At 41.3% G+C, this 19208-nt stretch overlaps 1 protein-coding gene across 5 annotated transcripts in view; it reads left to right on the forward strand.

Moving 5' to 3' along the window:
* The window catches only part of pcdh15b (protocadherin-related 15b), a 323144-nt gene that overhangs the window by 93267 nt on the left and 210669 nt on the right, over window positions 1-19208 (forward strand). For all 5 annotated transcript variants that reach the window (XM_037544214.1, XM_037544216.1, XM_037544217.1 and 2 more), the window contains exons 10-11: window positions 14687-14795; window positions 18828-18940. In XM_037544214.1, the coding sequence (XP_037400111.1) occupies window positions 14687-14795; window positions 18828-18940 (222 nt within the window). The remainder of the gene's footprint in view (window positions 1-14686; window positions 14796-18827; window positions 18941-19208) is intronic.

Raw genomic sequence — 19208 nt, forward strand, 5'->3', positions numbered from 1 at the left:
CTGTAGATACAGACAGAGAAGGAGCAGAGCTGAACACAGAACACAGGTGGTGTGGTGGGTAGCGCTGTCGCCTCACAGCGAGGAGGGCCTGGGTTCGATTCCCCGGCCGGGTGTGGAGTTTGTGTGGAGTCTGTGGGCCTGGGTCTGGGTTCGATTCCCCGGCCGGGTGTGGAGTCTGTGTGGAGTTTGCATGTTCTCCCCGTGTCTGTGTGTCTCCGGGTTCTCCGGTTTCCTCCCACAGTCCAAAGACATGCAGTCAGGTCGATTGGACATGTTACATTGCCCCTGGGTGTGAGTGACTGTCTGTGTCTGTCTGTCTGCCCTGCGATGGACTGGCGACCTGTCCAGGGTGTTTCCTGCCTTCCGCCCGATGACCGCTGGGATAGGCTCCAGCACCCCCCACGACCCTGACGGAGAAGCGGCTTAGAAAATGGATGGATGGACAGTCCTGAGCTCAGATACTGCTAGAAACCCAGTCAGAGTTGAACACAGAACTCAGTACAATACACTACAATCAGTACTTAATTCTTCAGTCTGCGTTTGAAGACAGTGAGAGACTCTGCTGTTCAGACAGCCAGGAGGTCTTTCCACTGCCTGGGCTCCAGTACGACACTTGTCTTCCAAGTGCCTTGAAGGATGGCGGGTCAAGCCGAGCTGTACTCGAAGCTCGTGGTCCAGTTTGAGATTTCACCATTGCCATCAAGTCGGTAGGGGCTGGTCCATTTCTGGCTTTGTAGGCCAGCGTTAGGGTTTTAAATCTGATGCCTGCAGCTACAGGGAGCCAGTGAAGGGAACGCAGCAGCGGGGTGACGTGGCTGAACTTGGGGAGATTGAAGACGAGCCGAGCCGCCGATTGGAAACTTGATGAACAGCCTTTAGAGAATGGCTTGATCACCAAACAGGCCAACTTACAAGAGTCTTTTACTGAGTTACTAACCAACTGACTGACTGATCATTTATTGAAACGCGAGTATGCAAAGCAAGTGTTGCCCACGACAAACAGCAGGTGGCTGTTAATTAAAGTGATGCCACTGCCCTCATGCTCATCCCCAAATGTAGGCGCTAACTTATAAATAATGAAAGAAACTGGGCTCTGTCTGATGTGGGTTGTATGATCTTGTGCAGAATTATTTAAGTATCTCACGTTTTAAGGTGAGGATAAAGTCATCAAGCAGTAGTACATGAACACTAAGTGCACCAGAATCTAAACTTGAGTGATATTTTGATCTGACACATTCATTTCAATCTGGAAGCAAATGAAACATCGCAGTGGGCTCCCATCCATGTACCACCAGTGAACTGTACTATAGTTAAGCCTTGTTTACTCCGTTCTGTACGTTGCTCATTTTAAAAGCTTTTGAGAAAAAAGAAAAAAAAAACTCGTAACAGTTCTTTGCCGCGTCTTCGGGGAAGCAGCGCTGTGACTCGAGGACGGTTTAATTTCTCTCTGCCAGTTTTCTAACTTTAGTGGCTCAGTTAAAGCCTTTTATTGTGGCGGTGTGAGTGCATTAGAGCTTTTCTTTTGCCGGATTCACTCAGATTGAAGTGAACGTCAACAGCGGGAAAGAAGGCTCTTAAACAAGGTTTACTTGAATGATTAGAGCTGTTAGTCTTTTGGCCAGTGAGCATGTCTGAGGGCAGATTGTCCAGGTCCTGGGAGAGGATCCTGGGTGATTATGTATTCTGAGCGTGGTCACCATCATCTCTGGTCAAGTGTTAAAGAGCAGAGAGCAGCTTTTTGACCACAGTTTTCACTGGGTTGCCCACCACACATGGACACTAAGATCCAGTACTTTCTCTTTATCTTCGTCACTGTTGTCTTCACTTCTCTTATTCACTGTCTTAGGTTTCTTTCTTTCTTTCTTTTTCTCTCTCTCCTGTCTGTCTTTCTCTTTCTTTTTCTCTCTCTCCTTTCTTTCTTTCTTTCTTTCTTTTTCTCTCTCTCCTGTCTTTCTCTCTTTCTTTTTCTCTCTCTCTCTCTCTCTCTCTCTCTCTCTCTCTCTCTCTCTCTCTCTCTCTCTCTCTCTCTCTCTTCATTCTTTTCTTCTCTTCTTTCTTTCTTTTTTCTCTCTCTCTCTCTCTTCTTTCTTTCTTTTTCTCTTCTTTCTTTCTTTTTCTCTTCTTTCTTTCTTTTTCTCTTCTTTCTTTCTTTCTTTCTTTCTTTTTTTCTCTCTCTCTCCTTTAATTCTTTCTTTCTTCTCTTCTTTTTCTCTCTCTCTCTCTCTCTCTCTCTCTCTCTCTCTCTCTCTCTCTCTCTCTCTCTCTCTCTCTCTCTCTCCTTTCTTTTTCTTTCTTTCTTCTTTCTTTCTCTCTCTCTCTCTCTCTCTCTTCATTCTTTTCTTCTCTTCTTTCTTTCTTTTTTCTCTCTCTCTCTCTCTCTTCTTTCTTTCTTTTTCTCTTCTTTCTTTCTTTTTCTCTTCTTTCTTTCTTTTTCTCTTCTTTCTTTCTTTCTTTCTTTCTTTTTTTCTCTCTCTCTCCTTTAATTCTTTCTTTCTTCTCTTCTTTTTCTCTCTCTCTCTCTCTCTCTCTCTCTCTCTCTCTCTCTCTCTCTCTCTCTCTCTCTCTCCTTTCTTTTTCTTTCTTTCTTCTTTCTTTCTTTCTCTCTCTCTTTCTTTCTTTCTTTCTTTCTTTCTTTCTTTCTTTCTTTCTTTCTTTCTTTCTTTCTTTCTTTCTTTCTTTCTTTCTTTCTTTCTTTCTTTCCTTCTACTGTGCCACCACCTACAATGTGCTCTCTACAGTACATCAGCTATTCCTCCCTGGCCCAGTTTAGATGTAACATATTTCATTATTTCATCTGTTGCCAGGAGATAAAAATGGCACCTTTTTTGAAACGGAGGCCCTGCTGGTGGGTAAAAGGAAAAACAGGGCAGCAGGATGTCTGAAGAGTCGTTAAGTCCTCCCCCTGCCCTCTGTCTTCCCCCCGTCTCTTTCTCTCTCTCTCTCTCATCTTATGTGCGATATAGACTCACTTTTGAAAAACAATGTCTTGTCCCACCATTTGGAGGAATGGAGAGACATGAGCAGAGGGCTGGAGGGAAAGTGAAGATGTTTTCATCAGCGCTAACTGACCCTCTCTGACCAGGATTTTATTCTCCCTATAGCATAAGGCCGAGTGCCTCTCCGCCACTATAATAACAAGAAAGGTCAACTTGAGTGAGGTTGAAGCAGAGACCTCCTGCTGCTTCTGCAACCCACCTCCCCACCCGTCCACCACCCCCACCACGCCAGTAGCACCTCTTCGGGAGTCAGATATATCTGGATGCTTTGAGTGTGGAGATTTCGGTGTGGGAGTAATTGGAAGTGGGGGAGGGTATCGGCTGCCTGTGACCGTCTGCCCATTCATGCTGAGCTATGGAGGCTATTTGAAGCACTCTCCCCATCTGCAGTATGGATGATCATTGAAACTACAGAGGCTGCATTGAGCCCAATAGGCTTACTCGCTCTCACCTCACAGCTCGATGGCGTGCAGGTGGTAGGCTCACGCGTCGAATGGCAGGTATATCCCTTATATAACGGCTTCGATTAGACAATTGTCTGCTTTAGGCACCTTCAGTAAAGTAGGCATCTAAAACTGCATTGATCCGAAGGTGACAGTTATGTACGAAAGATGGACCGATTTTAGAATTTTCTCACAATTATCGTAATATCAATTAAAATGATCACAGTATAATCAGTTATAATCATGTAATCCATTATCATATACTGAATACATTAGTGTGTTTTAAAAGAAAATTCTGAATTGCACTAAAATAATCAAACTAAATTGACTTTTAGTGAAATTCTTTGTTCCTAAAGAGTCTTAATCTTCAAATATTTGAGCAATCCGGGGTTATATTTTTATAATGTCTAGAAGAACACAATGTATAGAGGAATACATTTGAATATGTTTTATTATGGGCAAGACAGATCAAGTTCTGATGTTGGATAAGTAACTGAGGCTCCTCCTCCATTCGACTACTGGAGGCTGAATTGGCAGATATGACACCCATAGATATATATGCCCATATGATATCCATGACATCATAACAACTGGGAATTCAAAACTGACTGTTGCTGAAACCTGGTTTTCATGTGGGAATGGTGCAGTGAGTGACTGGTACGTTCTGACATGTCACAATCTTTACATATTACATCAAAAAAGTGAGGAAATGTGTTTTTCCAAGATATGGGCCCTTTAATGCAAATTTACATTCCAAATTGTTCTGAAAATAAATAAACTTCACGTCGTAACAAATTTCTGTCTTGAAGATTGTTTAAAAAAAATACATTCAATCAGGTATGTCCACAGTTTTGACAGGCAGAGTACACAATAGGTAATAATAAAGTCTGTAATAAGCACAGCTGAACGAAAAGTAAATTTACATGGTACATTTTTAAGAATTGTTAGAATGAAGCTCATGACGGAGTTAGACAGGCCAGACTTGTGGGGGCTGATGATTTGCATTAGGAAATAGCAGCTTCATTGTGTAGGTGAATGGTGTCTCTGTGATAAGCGGGCCGGAGGTGGTCTGGGGCAGATGAGACGCTGGAGGGCGGGCGGTGAAACGGGGACAGCAGCGCTGATGAGCCTCTACTTTGTTTGTCCGTTTTTCACCTCTGAGCCATGGCAACGAGACTGCGTAGCCGCTCCATTTCCGACGGAGCACTCGGATTTGCGAGTTTATCTGTATGTGCGTGCGCTTGTCTAGGTGTTAAAGTGAGTCGCAAGGCTCCTTGTTGACTTTCCAATAGCTCTGTTTGGTCTGCTAGGAGCCGGTGGGGTGTTTCTCTACTTGTGCTTCAATTCTGCACTGTAAACACGAAAAACCTCTCCGCTTTACTCCTGGCAGCATTTCCTTTCCCCTGCACACACTCCAGCGCAGATGGGGAACTGCCAGAGAGCAACGTGCCCGTGGCTTGCCCTTCTTACCCTCTCCACCCAGCAGGAGTCTCTCTAAGCCCTTCCTTACTCAACCAACCATCTCCCTCTTCATGTTTTATCGATTTGATTTAAAAGGTCCAAAACTGAATTTTCCTCACCTTTTTGAAACAAAAGGGTTTAATGATCTAAAATGATCTAAACATTTTGTTCACCACCCAGTCCATACCGTCTGTATATGGAAAGTAAACTGCAAAGTTTTAAATTAATTGTAGAGGCTATCGCACAACCGTGAACACATTTAAATATAGAGGAGAGGATTGGGAAGAAAGATTAAATGATGGTACATATATCCGTCTTAAAGCACAAGAAATACAGCCTGGTTATTCTAAGGGACAAAGACCAGTTGGTAAATGCTCATGTATTATGACCAAGGGTAACCAGTCATATCTGCAAAGGGAGGCTATGGCAGGTTTTCATCCCAACCAAACAGGAGCTCACCTCATAGATCTAATCAGTTGTTTGAAAACTGAACGCCAGATGGCAACGAGAGTCTCGGGACGCATGAGGTCAGTGCTTAGACAAGTGGAATTAAGTGTTCTTTTGCTTGAATCGGACGAAACCTACAGCCCTTTGTGTTCCTTTATGGATACGACTCGTTATAACGCAGCAAGTAATATGCACAGTCTAGACCAGAGGTCTTCAAATCCAGACTTTTAATCTAGTTTCCAGTCCAGAAGTTTGAACTATTGATGTAAATGATTGGCCACCTAGAGTTATACCTAATGAGCAATTGCAAACTCTACAGCTGACAGACTGGTTTCAAGGTTTAGATTTGAATAAGGTCATCTGTTCAGCAGGTTACAGGATCTTAAAGGCAAAATTATTACGGGAAAAAAAAAACGTCACACGATTTTTCACTCGGCTCAAGTGTTGGTAAACTAGAGCTACAAAGCTGATGTTGCTTACAAACAATAGAACATCTGCATCCAGGTCTTCAAAAGCCTCAGAGACTTGCCAGTGTGGTTTTGGCCACAAGACTTACTTACCGTAATACTGTGAGCTAAAAAAATGAAGAAAACTTTACTGCTACAGATCTCAGACCACATCAGGACTGGTATACACAACAGAACTGATCTTGGATCAGATTCCTCTGTATTTATGATGACTATTGTGATACATACTGATTCTAGATCAGCAGTGAATATAGACCCTGTTATAGACCCCCCACAGACACTAGGAGACAGTTATGTACAGAACCAACCCATGGAAACCAATTCCAATCCTGGAAAAGTGAAACATTAGTACTGTGTAGCGTGCCATGCTACCCTGGGAGGAGGAAGGATGCAGGAGGCAGAAGTGACCGTCTCAGCAAGCATTTTACTTTTAGTTCTTAGGCAAACAGTCAGCATAAATAAACCAAAGCCGCACCTCTTTCTGGCGTTTTACTTTGTGATGTTTTTCCCAGCACTTTTCAGCTCTTAAGTCCATCCACTCCTGCTCTGGTGACCGCCTCTTTCTTTCCCTTCACTCTCCGCTCCTTTTAAAGCAGCAGCATAGCCACCAGGGTCGAACGTCAGATGTAGTGCAGCGGCCCCGCTGCAGAACAGGAGGCGGGGCTCAGTAGGCGGCTCTCGGGGCTCAGGCGCTGGCCTGATGTTGCCTTGAGAGCCTTGAGGCTCTCGGCATCGCTCTGGGCTTGGGCGCCAGCCTCACACCTCCTCTTGCGACTCTTGATGTCTGGGGCTCAGCCACCTTCCACAGACTGTTTTTATTGCATAAAATTATACACTGGAAAGAATTTACATATTTTAAATGCATCAGTTGTTTGCACATAAATAAAATGTGCTGTGCTCTCTGAGCAGTTGCCTTACTCAAAACCTGACCCTCTCAGTTTACTTCCTTTAACAAGAACTGTCAATTTAACACATTCTATAACATTTGAATCATGCAAAATAAAAAAAAATAAAAAAATCTCCAGTTTTTTTAACCTGAATGTTAAAGGTGAAAAAATGTAAGCTGGGTCTAGAAAGGGTCTTTCTCTGTGTTTGACAAGAAACATGAGGCATTAGTAAAGGAACTTGTGCTTGAGGTCATATTGGTAGAGAAGTCTCTTTAGCCAAGGAGAGGAAGCAGAGTGGCTGTCATTGCATCAGCCCTTCTGAGATGCCGTCTTTGCCAGTTAATGTGCAAAAGTGCAGAATGGAGCTCTTCCTCATTCAGCTGAACCAATCTAGCATCTCAATGCGTGCGTTTCTGCTGTTGCAGAGGTTTAAATGAGGCGAAAGTGGAGCTGCAAAAGTGTCATCTCTCAGCTGCTTAAGTCAAACATACGTTTACAGCTTAGGCATTATTACCCAGCTTTGCTGTCAGGGGCAGTTACTGTCGAGGGAACAAAGTGGGCAGAGATTAATTTGAGTGATTTTCAAATGAGGATTTATTGGTTGTTGGGAAATAGATTACGGTAAACCCCCAGTCAGCGATGCTTGTTTTGTCTCATTACTTTGATTGTGTTCATTCCTCGCACCAGTCCGAATCAGCAAGCATTACTCTACAGCAATGGAGACGGAAAAGCAAAGTCACTTGTCTTCATGCAGACGTAACATTTTATCCCAAGACAAACACAGGCCGGTTCTAAACTAGTTGCATTGAAGCTGTAACTAATTGCATGGGCAATGCCGCCGGGCAGTTTTGAGCAGTATATCTCACTGCTTGCTGACTGTACCGGCCTGGTGTTTTTTGTAGATAATGAGTGATTGAGAGGATATCATGGCCAATCTGGCGCTGGAGGACACGGCCGGATGTGTGATTTACAGCAGGCTTTGTAATTGCAGGGGTTGGGGATTACGCAGCACCTTGGAGAGATAAATTTCAACCAGGCTGGTCTGAGATCAGCTGCTGCAGCTGCTACCTGTTGTGCTTGGAGATGCAGCAAGCAGAGCTGCAGGCTTCCAAGTATTATTCTCTCATTTCTCTCACTGGATGCATCACTGTGTGATCAGATTTCTCATGTTTGAGCAGATGAAGTCAAGGGAAGCTCCCACGGATATTATTTGAAAGCATTGTTTAGAGGAACACCAAATAGTAGTACTGTGGCAAATAACGAAGCAAAGCTATTGGGAATCACGTAGTATGATGCTTACTGGGATCTTAGAGCTTTTATTTTGAACCTTAAGAATTGGTATTGAAGTGTTATTACTGGCTTTTTGACCAACCCTGTTTAGATGTTTTGTTAATTTTGTTAATGTGAAAATTTAACATCTGTCAAGGTGATATAATTGAATCAGAACAGCAGTTTATGGGCTGATGTAACTAATTTGTACTGAAATTCAGTAATAAAGCATACTACAACATTTAATGGCTACCACTACACTGTCACATTGTGATCTGGTGCTTTATCTGATGTTTTGTACAGCTGTGTTGGTGTTTTATTCGTCTAAGCACCTAAGCAGTAGGATTGCAGTGCTGTCCTTACATGCACAATGTGCTATCAGGAGTCCAAGGGTCTACTACCTGACCCAAAAAAGAAAATGCCTCAGTTGATGGTCAAAAAATTCCAGAAATAAAGAATGCTGTGCGTATTATTTTCCAGATTGTAGATTAATATTTGATGACACATGCGAAAAACTATGAAGCAACACATATGGAATCATGTAGTAAACAAAAAAATGGAAACTAAAATGTTTCATACTTTAGATTCTTTAAAGTAGCCACCCTTTGCTTTGATCACAGCTTCTGTCAGTCAGCTTCATGAGGTAGTCACCTGGAGTGGTTTTCATTCAGAGATGGTACATAGACATTATGACAAGAACCACTCAACTACGTAAAAAGGAACAGCAGTCCATCATTACTTTAAGGCACGAAGGTCAGTGAATCTGGACAATTGCAAGAAACTTTAAATGCAACCTCAAATGCAGTCACGAAAACCATCTAATGCTACAGTGAAACTGAGGAGAAAGGAAAGGAAGACCAATAGTTACCTCGGCTGCTGAGGTTATTAGAGTCACCAGCCTCAGAAACCACAATTTAATGGCACTTCAGATTGAAGTGCGCATAAACGCTTCACAGAGTTCAAGAAGCAGACACATCTCAACATCAACTGCTCGGAGGAGACCGCGTGAAGCAAGCCTTTATGGTCGAATTTCTGCAAAGAAGCCACTACCGAGGAAGGACAAGAAGATGAGGAGACTTGCTGAGGCCCAGAAACACAAAGAAAGGACATTAGACATGAATCTGTACTTTGGTCGAAAATTGAGATTTTTGGTTCCACCTGCCACGTCTTTGTGAAACGCAGAAAAGTGAGCGGATGGTTTTTATGGAGGAGGAGGAGGAGGTGTAATGGGGTAGGGTGCTTTGTTGTTGACACTGTTGGTGATTTATTCAAATTTCAAGGCACACTTACCCAGCATGCCTACCACACCATTCTTCAGAGACATGCCATCCCATCTGCTTTGCAGTTAGTGGGGCCATCATTTGTCTTTCAACAGGACAATGACCACAGACACAACGCGAGGCTAGGTAAGGGCTATATGACCGGGAAGGAGAGTGATGGAGAGCGGTTTCAGATGACCTGGCCTCCACAAGCACCCAATCTAAACCCAGTTGAGATGCTTTGGGGCGAGCTGAACCGCAGAGTGAAGGAAAAGCAGCCAAGTGTTCAGCACCTCTGGGAACTTGTTCAAGACTTTGGAAATCCATCCTAAGGGACTGCCTCATAAAGCTAATGAGGGAATGCCAAGTGTGTGTCAAGCTGTTGTCAAAGCAAAAGGTGGCTACTTTAAAGAATCTAAAGTGTAAAGTATGTTCCTTTATAGTTTTAATGTCTTCAGTATTAACCTACAGTGTAGAAAATAATAAAAATAAATAAATAAAAACATTAAATGAGGTGTTTTTGACTTTTGACTGGTGCTTTTTTTTCATATTTACAACCTATGAGTTGCGTACGGTTTCTGTACTGTATGACATTCAAGTCTGCAATTCAGATTTTTTTTGTTTTTGTTGTCAAACCATCACAACCCCATAGCAAAATGCAAAATGTGTTTTCACAGTTAAAGAAATCTATTAGATGCAGGTTGAAACTAATTGTGCTGGAAATCCCTAGGGAGAGGGGTGGTAAACACTAATTTAAAGTTTATACAAGTTCAACTGATTTTCTTCATTTTCTACCTTTTTCTTTCAATATACAATTAGATCCTTTGGTTATTGATGGCGATATGTGGTGGCTTTATGTACCAAAACTCAGACGTAGTTAAATAGCTTCTACCTTCATGGACTTGAAAGTGAATGCCGTGTTTTCACTACTGGTAGTTGTTCGTTATATGAACTTTTTCATTGATGATTCTATTAAACATAAACAATTAGCGCTTTGGCTGAATTGTTTGTTAATATTTGCTATTTCTAGTTCTATAAATGTTTTAAAGCTTCTTAGTTCAGTCAGTAAGTAAGCAGAGTGGTTAATAATAATAATAATAATAATAATAATAATGTTTACTTATATAGCACTTTTCATGCCAGTGGCAGCTCAAAGTGCTTTACAGACAGGTGATAAAACATAATTATACAAGAAATTATATTAAGAAATTAATCATTAGTATTAATTTAGAATCAGAAGAAAATGAAAGATCAAATTAGAAGATAAACACCACAAGACGTAGAGTTTTAGTTAAATGCTAACTTAAAGAGAGACGTTTTTGGATTGGATGCTTCTTAATCACTTTAAGTGCTCACAGCACTGAGCTTGACTGTCTAATAAAAGGTGGAATTGAGAATCAAAGTAACTGCAAGAGGCCTCTCCCTGTCTTCTACAAATACCCTCTGAATACAGAAGGCCAGTATCTGCAGATCTTAGATTAGGTGCCGGAACAACAGGCAAACGCTCTGTGATGTAAGCAGGTGCTAGGTTATTTCGAGCTTTAAAGGCCAGTGGTAGAACCTTAAAATCTACCCTGAATGATGCAGGCAGCCAGTGCAGTTCTTTTCAAATGGGAGCGATGTGATCTCACTTTTTTAGTTTTTGTTAGGAATGCGTGCTGCTGCGTTTTGTACGAGTTGTAAAGGAGGTATTTTCTTAGGAAGTCCAGTAAAAAGAGCATTACAGTAGTCAAGTCTGCTTGCAACAAATGCATGAACAAGTTTCTCTGCGTCGCTCCCAGATAGAAAAGGCCGAACTTTATTTATATTTCTGAAATTATAAAAAGCAAAAAAAAGAGTCCAAGATCACACCCAGGTTTCACTTCACACCTCACACTTCAGCTTTGGTATATGAAGCTACAGCTCTTCATGATTTCTCATAAATCTTTTCCTCTGAGTTTCTGTACCAACGATCAATATTTCAGTTTTGTCATGATTTTAATTGTAGAAAGTTTTGCGACATCCACTGAGAAATATCTGACACAGCTGCTTAGTCTGTCAAATGAGTCTTGATCTTCAGAAGGAGCAGAAATGTATGTCATTAACGTGGCTGTGAAAATTTATACTGCGCTTCCTAATGACAGCATCTAGAGGAAGCATGTACAAAGTGAAAAGCAAAGGCCCTAAGACTGAACCTTGAGGGACTCCACAAGAAATGGGAAATCTTTTTGATAACTGACTTCCAAGTGAAACCATGAACTGCCTATTACTTAAATATGATTTAAACCGTTCGAAAACTGTCCCTGAGAGTCTGACCCAGCAGTCAAGATGCTGGATTAACAGAAACAAAGTTTTTTTTACTGTGTGAAATGGTTTATTGTGGAGAAGTTTACCAACTCACATTTATTTACAGTGGTGGTGATCATTGTAAAACTATCATATATACCATCATGCATCTTGCATACCATCATTACAAACTGTAGTCTGTTGGTCTGGATCAGATGCATTAGAGTTCAGCAAGAGGCAGGGCAGCTTATTGGATATCAAACTATCATATAAACTGTTTCAGGCGTCAGGCAGCATGTTCATAACCCTTCTGTGTAATAACTTTCTGTGAGGGAGCTTTTAGAGGCACTTAACTCTTCAGATATCTGATACCGATCACCATTAGCGTGAACTTGACTGACTCGGCAAGTACTGTTTCACATCAAATCACTCTTAATGGCTTTGTTTACATCTTGCAGCCAATTTGGAAAAATCTTGAGAATTCTGTTTTAAGAGCATATTCTGTGCATCACTGACCTACGGTGTCAATCATAGTGCATTTATACAGTTCAATCCTGCTATTGTTCACCTTTACAAAGCAACTCCATGCATAACCAGACGTTTTAAATTCCCCCGTTTACACAATGGCCCCAGTGGTCTTCAACTGCTCGCTGCCTTAAGTTCCCATTTAAGCTTGTCAGGGACTTTGGTCATCAGCGCCTAATGTGCCTAATGCCTGCCTTGCACACAGGCATATGGCATGGCTGCAGCTGAGCTGCACTTGGCATTGAGGATTAGCATGGGCCTCCTCGTTGCTGATTTGCAGAGGAGCTTTCTTCAAAGCTGTTTTTTTTTCCTTCCAATCCCAGTTATCCTTTGGTTTACCCTCACTTTCCCTTTTTAATGGGTGTCATTTTAGGTTTTCCGAGGGCAGTCTGAATTATAGATGAGCTGCTTATTTACTGGCTGCTGAGATTGCACCCACACTTGGTGTTTGTGATTCTGTACAGCCATGCAGAAGAGGTGAGAGAGAGAAGAGCCGCCTGCAGAGCTCGTAAGTCATAGCGAGGGGGGGGGTTAGGCTCAGGTGTTGCAGTCAAATATCTGAAGTTCATGGTTCAAGTGACAGAGACATGGTTGTAGGTTCTCATAGACCCGCAGACTGGCCACTGCATTACATGCATGTCCTTGTACCTGTCCATTTTATTAAGCTTCCTCACTCTATAGGTGCCCTTTATAGTTCTACAATTACAGGCTGGAGTCCAGTAGTCTCCAAATCTGGTCCTGGAGCGCTACCTTCCTGCAGAGCCTAGTTCCAACCAGAGTTTGCTTCACCGGCTGTAGCTTAAATACCTCTTCCCAAGTCCCTTATTGCTAGCTAAGCCTAAACTGTGTCAAAAGTTAGTCTAGGCTAAAATCATTACTGTTACCTACATACATGTTTTTGAAAAATTATTTAATTCAGTCATAACATTTATGATTTATGATGCTGGGGCATTGTCATTTTCAGTGCTGACCTCAGACTAATACCAGTCTTTTTTTTTTTTTTTTTTTTTTGTAAAAACTCATTTATTGCCTGTTTAAAAAAAAAAAAAAAGTTTAATTATTTATTTATTGCATGCATACCACAGTGAGGACTACTGCCACAAATAAATGACACAATTACCCTAATGGACCCTACAAATACAAAGGTTGTGCTGTACAGACATCCTGCCTGTACAAAAAGCTGCGTTTATGATATGATGTACATAAACAACTTTGGTTTCTGGAAAAAAAAAAAGTGGGAAAAAACATATCCGTCATTCATCAGGCACAACAGGTCATTTCAAACTCTCAAAAGCCGTGAACTCTCAGATGATAGTTTGTGTGACATTTGACTTTTAAGCACATTCTGCAGCCACCCCAACGGCCACTCCACCAGCAGAATGGAAATGGAAATGTTTAAGTATTAAAAATGCATTGTGGACTGTATGAAATGTGTTGCTGCTAGTGAGCAATGAGGGATGAGAACTTGTGTGTATGTATATATATATATATATTAGTCTACAACTACCACAATAAAAACCCAATTTGCTTCTGGTTTTGGAAGTCACATGCCCCATCATTGTTGAAGAAAATAAACAGCATGGTGCAAAAAGTTAAGTTAAACTTTTTTAATCCCACAAACGGGGAAATTCCACCTCCTCATTTAACCCATCCGTGAAGTGAAACACCACATACACTCTACTGAATACACACACACTAGGGGGCAGTGAGCACACTTGCCCAGAGCGGTGGGCAGCCCTATCCACGGTGCTCGGGGAGCAGTTGGGGGTTAGGTGTCTTGCTCAAGGACACCTCAGTCATGGACTGTCGGCACTGGGGATCAAACCGGCGACCTTCCGGTCACAGGGCTGGTTCCCTGACCTCCAGCCCACGCCTGCCCCAAACAGAAGGACCTCCAAAATGCGTAGAAATCGCATATTATGTCTACTATGAAAGGGGTAAATGCTTAAAGACTGAGCAGGTGTATTCTGAGGAAAGCATTTGCTTTGATGATATGTGACCTAGTAGTTTGGGAATAATAATAAAGCCCACACATCTTATCTGCTTATTTGGATGTCGGCACTCCTGAGCACTCAAACCTTTTAGGTGTGTAAATCACTTTTGGCCTAAATGAGTTTCAATATGTACTTTTAACCGTCATTCTAAAAACACAACTGCTCTTCATACCAAAAAGGCTCTTTGATGATCATGAAGCTGAGTGTTGTAAAATATGAAGCGCTAATCAGTCAGTGTTTAATGTTTAATGTTACTTCACCGTTGCTTTTCTTAATTCATTGAAAGGTAACAGTGAGAAGTTAAGTGATACTTAAAACTTTTAGAAAAGTCTGTGTGCTTTTGTTTCTGGAGAGATTTGCGTGCTTGGAGTCAATATATGGTCTCTCTTTCTTTTTTTTCTTGGAAATTTTGCAACAGCCGTGCATGTGCTGCCCTCACAGCCTTGGAGATGTGACAGCGTGATGCTGTAATGCCCTTGTAGCTGCTGTTTGAATCAAAGGTTCTGAAGTACCTTCGCAGTGAACAGAGAAAAGATTTTAATCACTGGTGACTTCCTGTTATAGCCTTTCATCTTGGCAGGATCAGGAAGAAAAGGCGGAAATGTGCCGTGAGTCTCGTTTAATAGCAACAAACAACATAACAAGCCTCTTTTTTCCCCCCGGCTTCCAACAGAGCCGAGTGAACCCAGTGAATGTGACGCCCCCAATCCAGGCTGTGGATCAGGACAGGAACATCCAGCCTCCTTCTGATCGGCCAGGCATCATCTACTCCATCCTTATCGGTAGGTATTTTCTGGCTGTTTGTGCTGTGGTGGTGTTAGGATTTCAGAATGAGGTGTGCCTATTGGGGCGAGCAATCTGGGAAATTGTGTTTTGGTTTATTTTGGGGGCTTTATTGCTACCATGGAGTTGGCTGTTAATCTCAATTTTCATTAAATATCCCTGAAGAGCCGCTCCATCAGATTGTCCATTTCTATTCATGAAATAAGCTGGCTACTATAAAGGAATAATTTGTTAAATTTTATTTATATGACCTTCCAGTTCCTTCAAATTGAGTCGATCAGCCAAGACATGTCCGGTGTCCAAGTTTTGCTTCTTTGGTTCTTCTAAATTGGAGCTGCTAGGCTATGCGTGATATCAAACGCTGGATGTCAGTAGCCACCAAAACAATTACCACAAATACAGTACATCCCAAAATCTTTATGTACAAATCATGTTGCTAAGCTACAAAAAAAAGTTTTTATTTAGTAAGATGGCATGAATACACTTATTTACACAGGTAAGGTTCATTTGGAACGCTTTCTGGTAATATTCTGCCTTCAGACATGCCCTACACAAGTTTGTAGAGTTAGCAAAGTAATTCCTGAGGCCTGCTTACTATTAGAGTTACTGGGTGCATTTTAAATAATGATAATCCTATGAACATGAGGTGTTGCGTTTCATTTAGCAAGAACAGAAAAGAAGAAATCTACTGATAGTTTGGTAAGTTCTGTTCAGTTTTTCTATCTTTGTGTTCCCATACTATCATGTTGGTGGCTCTGAGGAGTTACTTGTGGGTCCAGGGTTCAACAAATAAAACATTATAGCTGGAATTTTCCCAGGTAACTGCTGACTGTAGTCAAAGTTGATCTTGTCAAGGAAGATACCCAGACATCAGTGTGTTTACTCCAGTGATTAAAAGAACTTATAAAATAAAATGACCAAAACTCCCAAGCTCTAAATAGTTATAATTCTTGGTACTTTGGATCTCAAACACAGTCCTTCAAGACTGGTAATCCTTGCTAAGCCTAAACTGCGTCAAATGTTAGTCTAGGCTAAAATAATTAGTTACCTACATGCATGTTTTTTGAAAAAATATTTAATTCAATCAAATCTTATATTTATGATTTATGATGCTGGGGCATTGTTGTCATTTTTGGTGCTGACCTCTTTCAAAACTACAGTAATTGGTCTCTAGTTCCCAAATAAGAACCCTTATTAATCCCACAACGGAGAAATTTCACCTCCACATTTCACTCCGAAGTGAAACACCACATACACTCTAGTGAATACACACACACTAGGGGGCAGTAAGCACACTTGCCCGGAGCGGTGGGCAGCCCAATCCGCAGCGCCTGGGGAGCAGTTGGGGGTTAGGTGTCTTGCTCAAGGACACCTCAGTCATGGACTGTCGGCTTTGGGGGTCGAACCAGCGACCTTCTGGTCACGAGGCTGGTTCCCTGACCTCCAGCCCACGACTGCCCTGAACAAAGAGGTGATGAGTAGTAAACATGCCCCTGTCCCATTTTTTTTGGAACGTGTTGTTGTCATCAAATTCAAAAGTACTATATATTTTTCATGTTTCAAAAAACAATGAAATGTCAACATTTGATGTGTTGTCTCTCTAAACATGGTTTATGTGATTTGTATATCATTGTTTTCTGTTTTTATTTGCGTTCTGCACAGACACCCAAGATGTTTGGAAATGGGACTATAGATTCATTTTGTTTTGTAGTCAAATTAAAGACACAACTTTCATGAAACTGCACTTCATTAGTTCTTTCATTTGACACATCCAGTTTAAGGGAATATTAAAAAATGACAGGACAAAACTGTAAAGTAAAAGAACCCCTTAACCCAGTTTAACCCTTTACCGCTGTTGTTTTGACACGGTCAGCTGAATAAGAGAACTCTTTGGTCACTCTCAGCCCTCACGATGAGAGTGTTTCTTCGAAAAACGTCATGCACATTGGCAAATACAGCTGTGTTGCTGCTTGTTAGGCTAATGTTGACATCACAGGTGAATGTTGGTTCAGGTTAATATTATTATCCCCGCCCACTGATGCACAGTAATATAATCAAAGGTCAGAAGACATTTTCAAGGTGGCCAAAAGTCACTGTTATTTGATCAAAGATTAATGAAATGTCTTTTAAATGTTTGATGAATTATACTTAACATGAACTAACAGGGTAAGCGCAGGAGTTGTCAGTGATAGTTATATTTTCATTAGCGAACAGTGAAGACAGGGCCGAGGTCTTGGCTTACCAGAGCCTGTTACCAGCACCACGCATGTCTCTGGGCTCTCTATTCAGGCCAGGCTAGTGGGTCAGGTCCTTTCCAGAGAGGAATCAGCGATTTTCAGATAAGCATGACGGGTCTCTCAGTGCAGCAGGAGGGTGATACAGGCCCACCCGTGGAGTTCTGAGATGAGACCCGGCAATGTAGCAGCAGGCTCAAGGGGGTGGGTGAGGGGCAGTTGTGTTGATCCAGCATTGCCCACAAGTTTCAAGCAACGGCTGGCAGAAAAGTCCGACCGGAGTGTGAACCACAGCGGCCTTCGATTTTTCATTATCGAAAAGCAGTTTCTCCAGTTTCCTAAACCTTTTGTAATACCTGCAGATTGTCATAAAACCCTAATTCCTTGGGACGCTGTGTAAAATGTGATCAGAATGCAATGACTTGCAAATCTCATTTGGGGATGCTAAACAATGGCAGACACGGCCCTGTCCCAACTTTCTTGAGATGCGTTGCTGCCATCAAGTTCTAATTGAGTTAGTATTTTCCATCAAATGCAAAAATGTCTCACTTTCAACATCTGATATATGTTCAGTGTTCTATTGTGAACAGAATGTAGGTCTAGGTCTAGGGGGCAGTCGTGGGCTGGAGGTTAGGGAACTGGCCCTGTGACCGGAAGGTGGCCAGTTTGATCCCCAGAGCCGACAGTCCATGACTGAGGTGTCCTTGAGCAAGACACTTAACCCCCAATTGCTCCCCGGGCGCCGTGGATAGGGCTGCCCACCGCTCCGGGCAAGTGTGTGCTCACTGCCCCCTAGTGTGTGTGCTACACTAGTGTGTATGTGGTGTTTCACTTCACGGATGGGTTAATATAAGTGATACTATATATCACTATGAGATTTTCAAACCATTACATTCAATTTTTTTTTCTTTGCATTTACATTTTACTTCAGAAAGCCTGTATCTGTTTTACTTAATCTTATTTATTCGTAACTTTTATTTTTGGTTTTAGTTCTTCTCTTTATTTATTTATTTATTTATTTATTTATTTATTTATTTATTTATTTTCTCTCATTTTATTTTTAATAGTTCTCTATTATCATAGTAATCTCTTATCATTTAAAGTTATATATAACTTTACTATATAATCTTATAATTTCAAGTTCTATTTTTATCTGTTTTTATCTTTTATTCCCTGTTATTTTAAAAATTCTTTTGATTTAAAATGATTAAATATAGATATTATTTTCCTCGTCATGTCAATCCCTGTTTTTGTAAATGCTCGGCTACATTGAAAATGAGGGTTGCCCTCAATGTACTTCCGAGTCAAAATAAAGGTTGATTGATTTGATTGATTGATTGATTGATTGGATTTTACACAACGTCACATCTTTTTTGGAATTGGGGTTGTATTTACTTTTTATTCTTTTATACTTTTTTTTTTTGCTTATCCTTCTATCCTTGTCTGCGTAGTGTGCTTTGAATTGCTGCAGTGTATGAAATGTTCTTCAAATAATCTTCATTTGCTTTTGTGTGATGGCACGTTAGCCCTTCTCTTGTCTGCAGTGAGTGATGTCTGCGCTGAAATAAATGTAGCATGGAGTACATTTTGAAACGGTGGAAAGTCAGAACGGCTCATTATTTCCAGTGTTATTATAATGTTGAAATTATTATTCTTATTATTTATTCCCTTTTTTTTTATTTCTATTATTTATTGGCAGGGCACATTCTATAATATTGTATTGAGTGTTTTGAATATTCTATCTGAGAAGAAAAACATTTAATTTCTAAAATTATTAATCTCTCTCCTCTTTTGCAGGCAAACCATCATCCTATGCAGAGTACTTCTCCTTGAACAGCAGCACAGCTGAGCTGAGGCTGCTGCAGCCCGTCAGTCGCGAGCAGCACCATCGATTTGACTTGGTGATCAAGGTAAATAGAGCTGAGTAAACTGATGCTGTTGTGATTTGATCATGGATGTGGGCGATTAAATCATCTAGTGAGAAGGAAAAGTCACAGAGCTGGGATGAAAGTACACAGTCTGTTTATTAACACACATTCAGGAGGTGCTGTTAAATTACCACTGCAGGTTCAGTCTGCAAAATATACAAAATACTGTAATTACAGAGGCAGTAGAATGGGTCATACTGTAGAGCTTATTGACTTTCAACCTGGCGCTGTCATAGGATGCCATCTTTCC

Source organism: Pygocentrus nattereri, chromosome 13, assembly GCF_015220715.1.
Source record: "Pygocentrus nattereri isolate fPygNat1 chromosome 13, fPygNat1.pri, whole genome shotgun sequence".
Classification (NCBI taxonomy): Eukaryota; Metazoa; Chordata; class Actinopteri; order Characiformes; family Serrasalmidae; genus Pygocentrus; species Pygocentrus nattereri.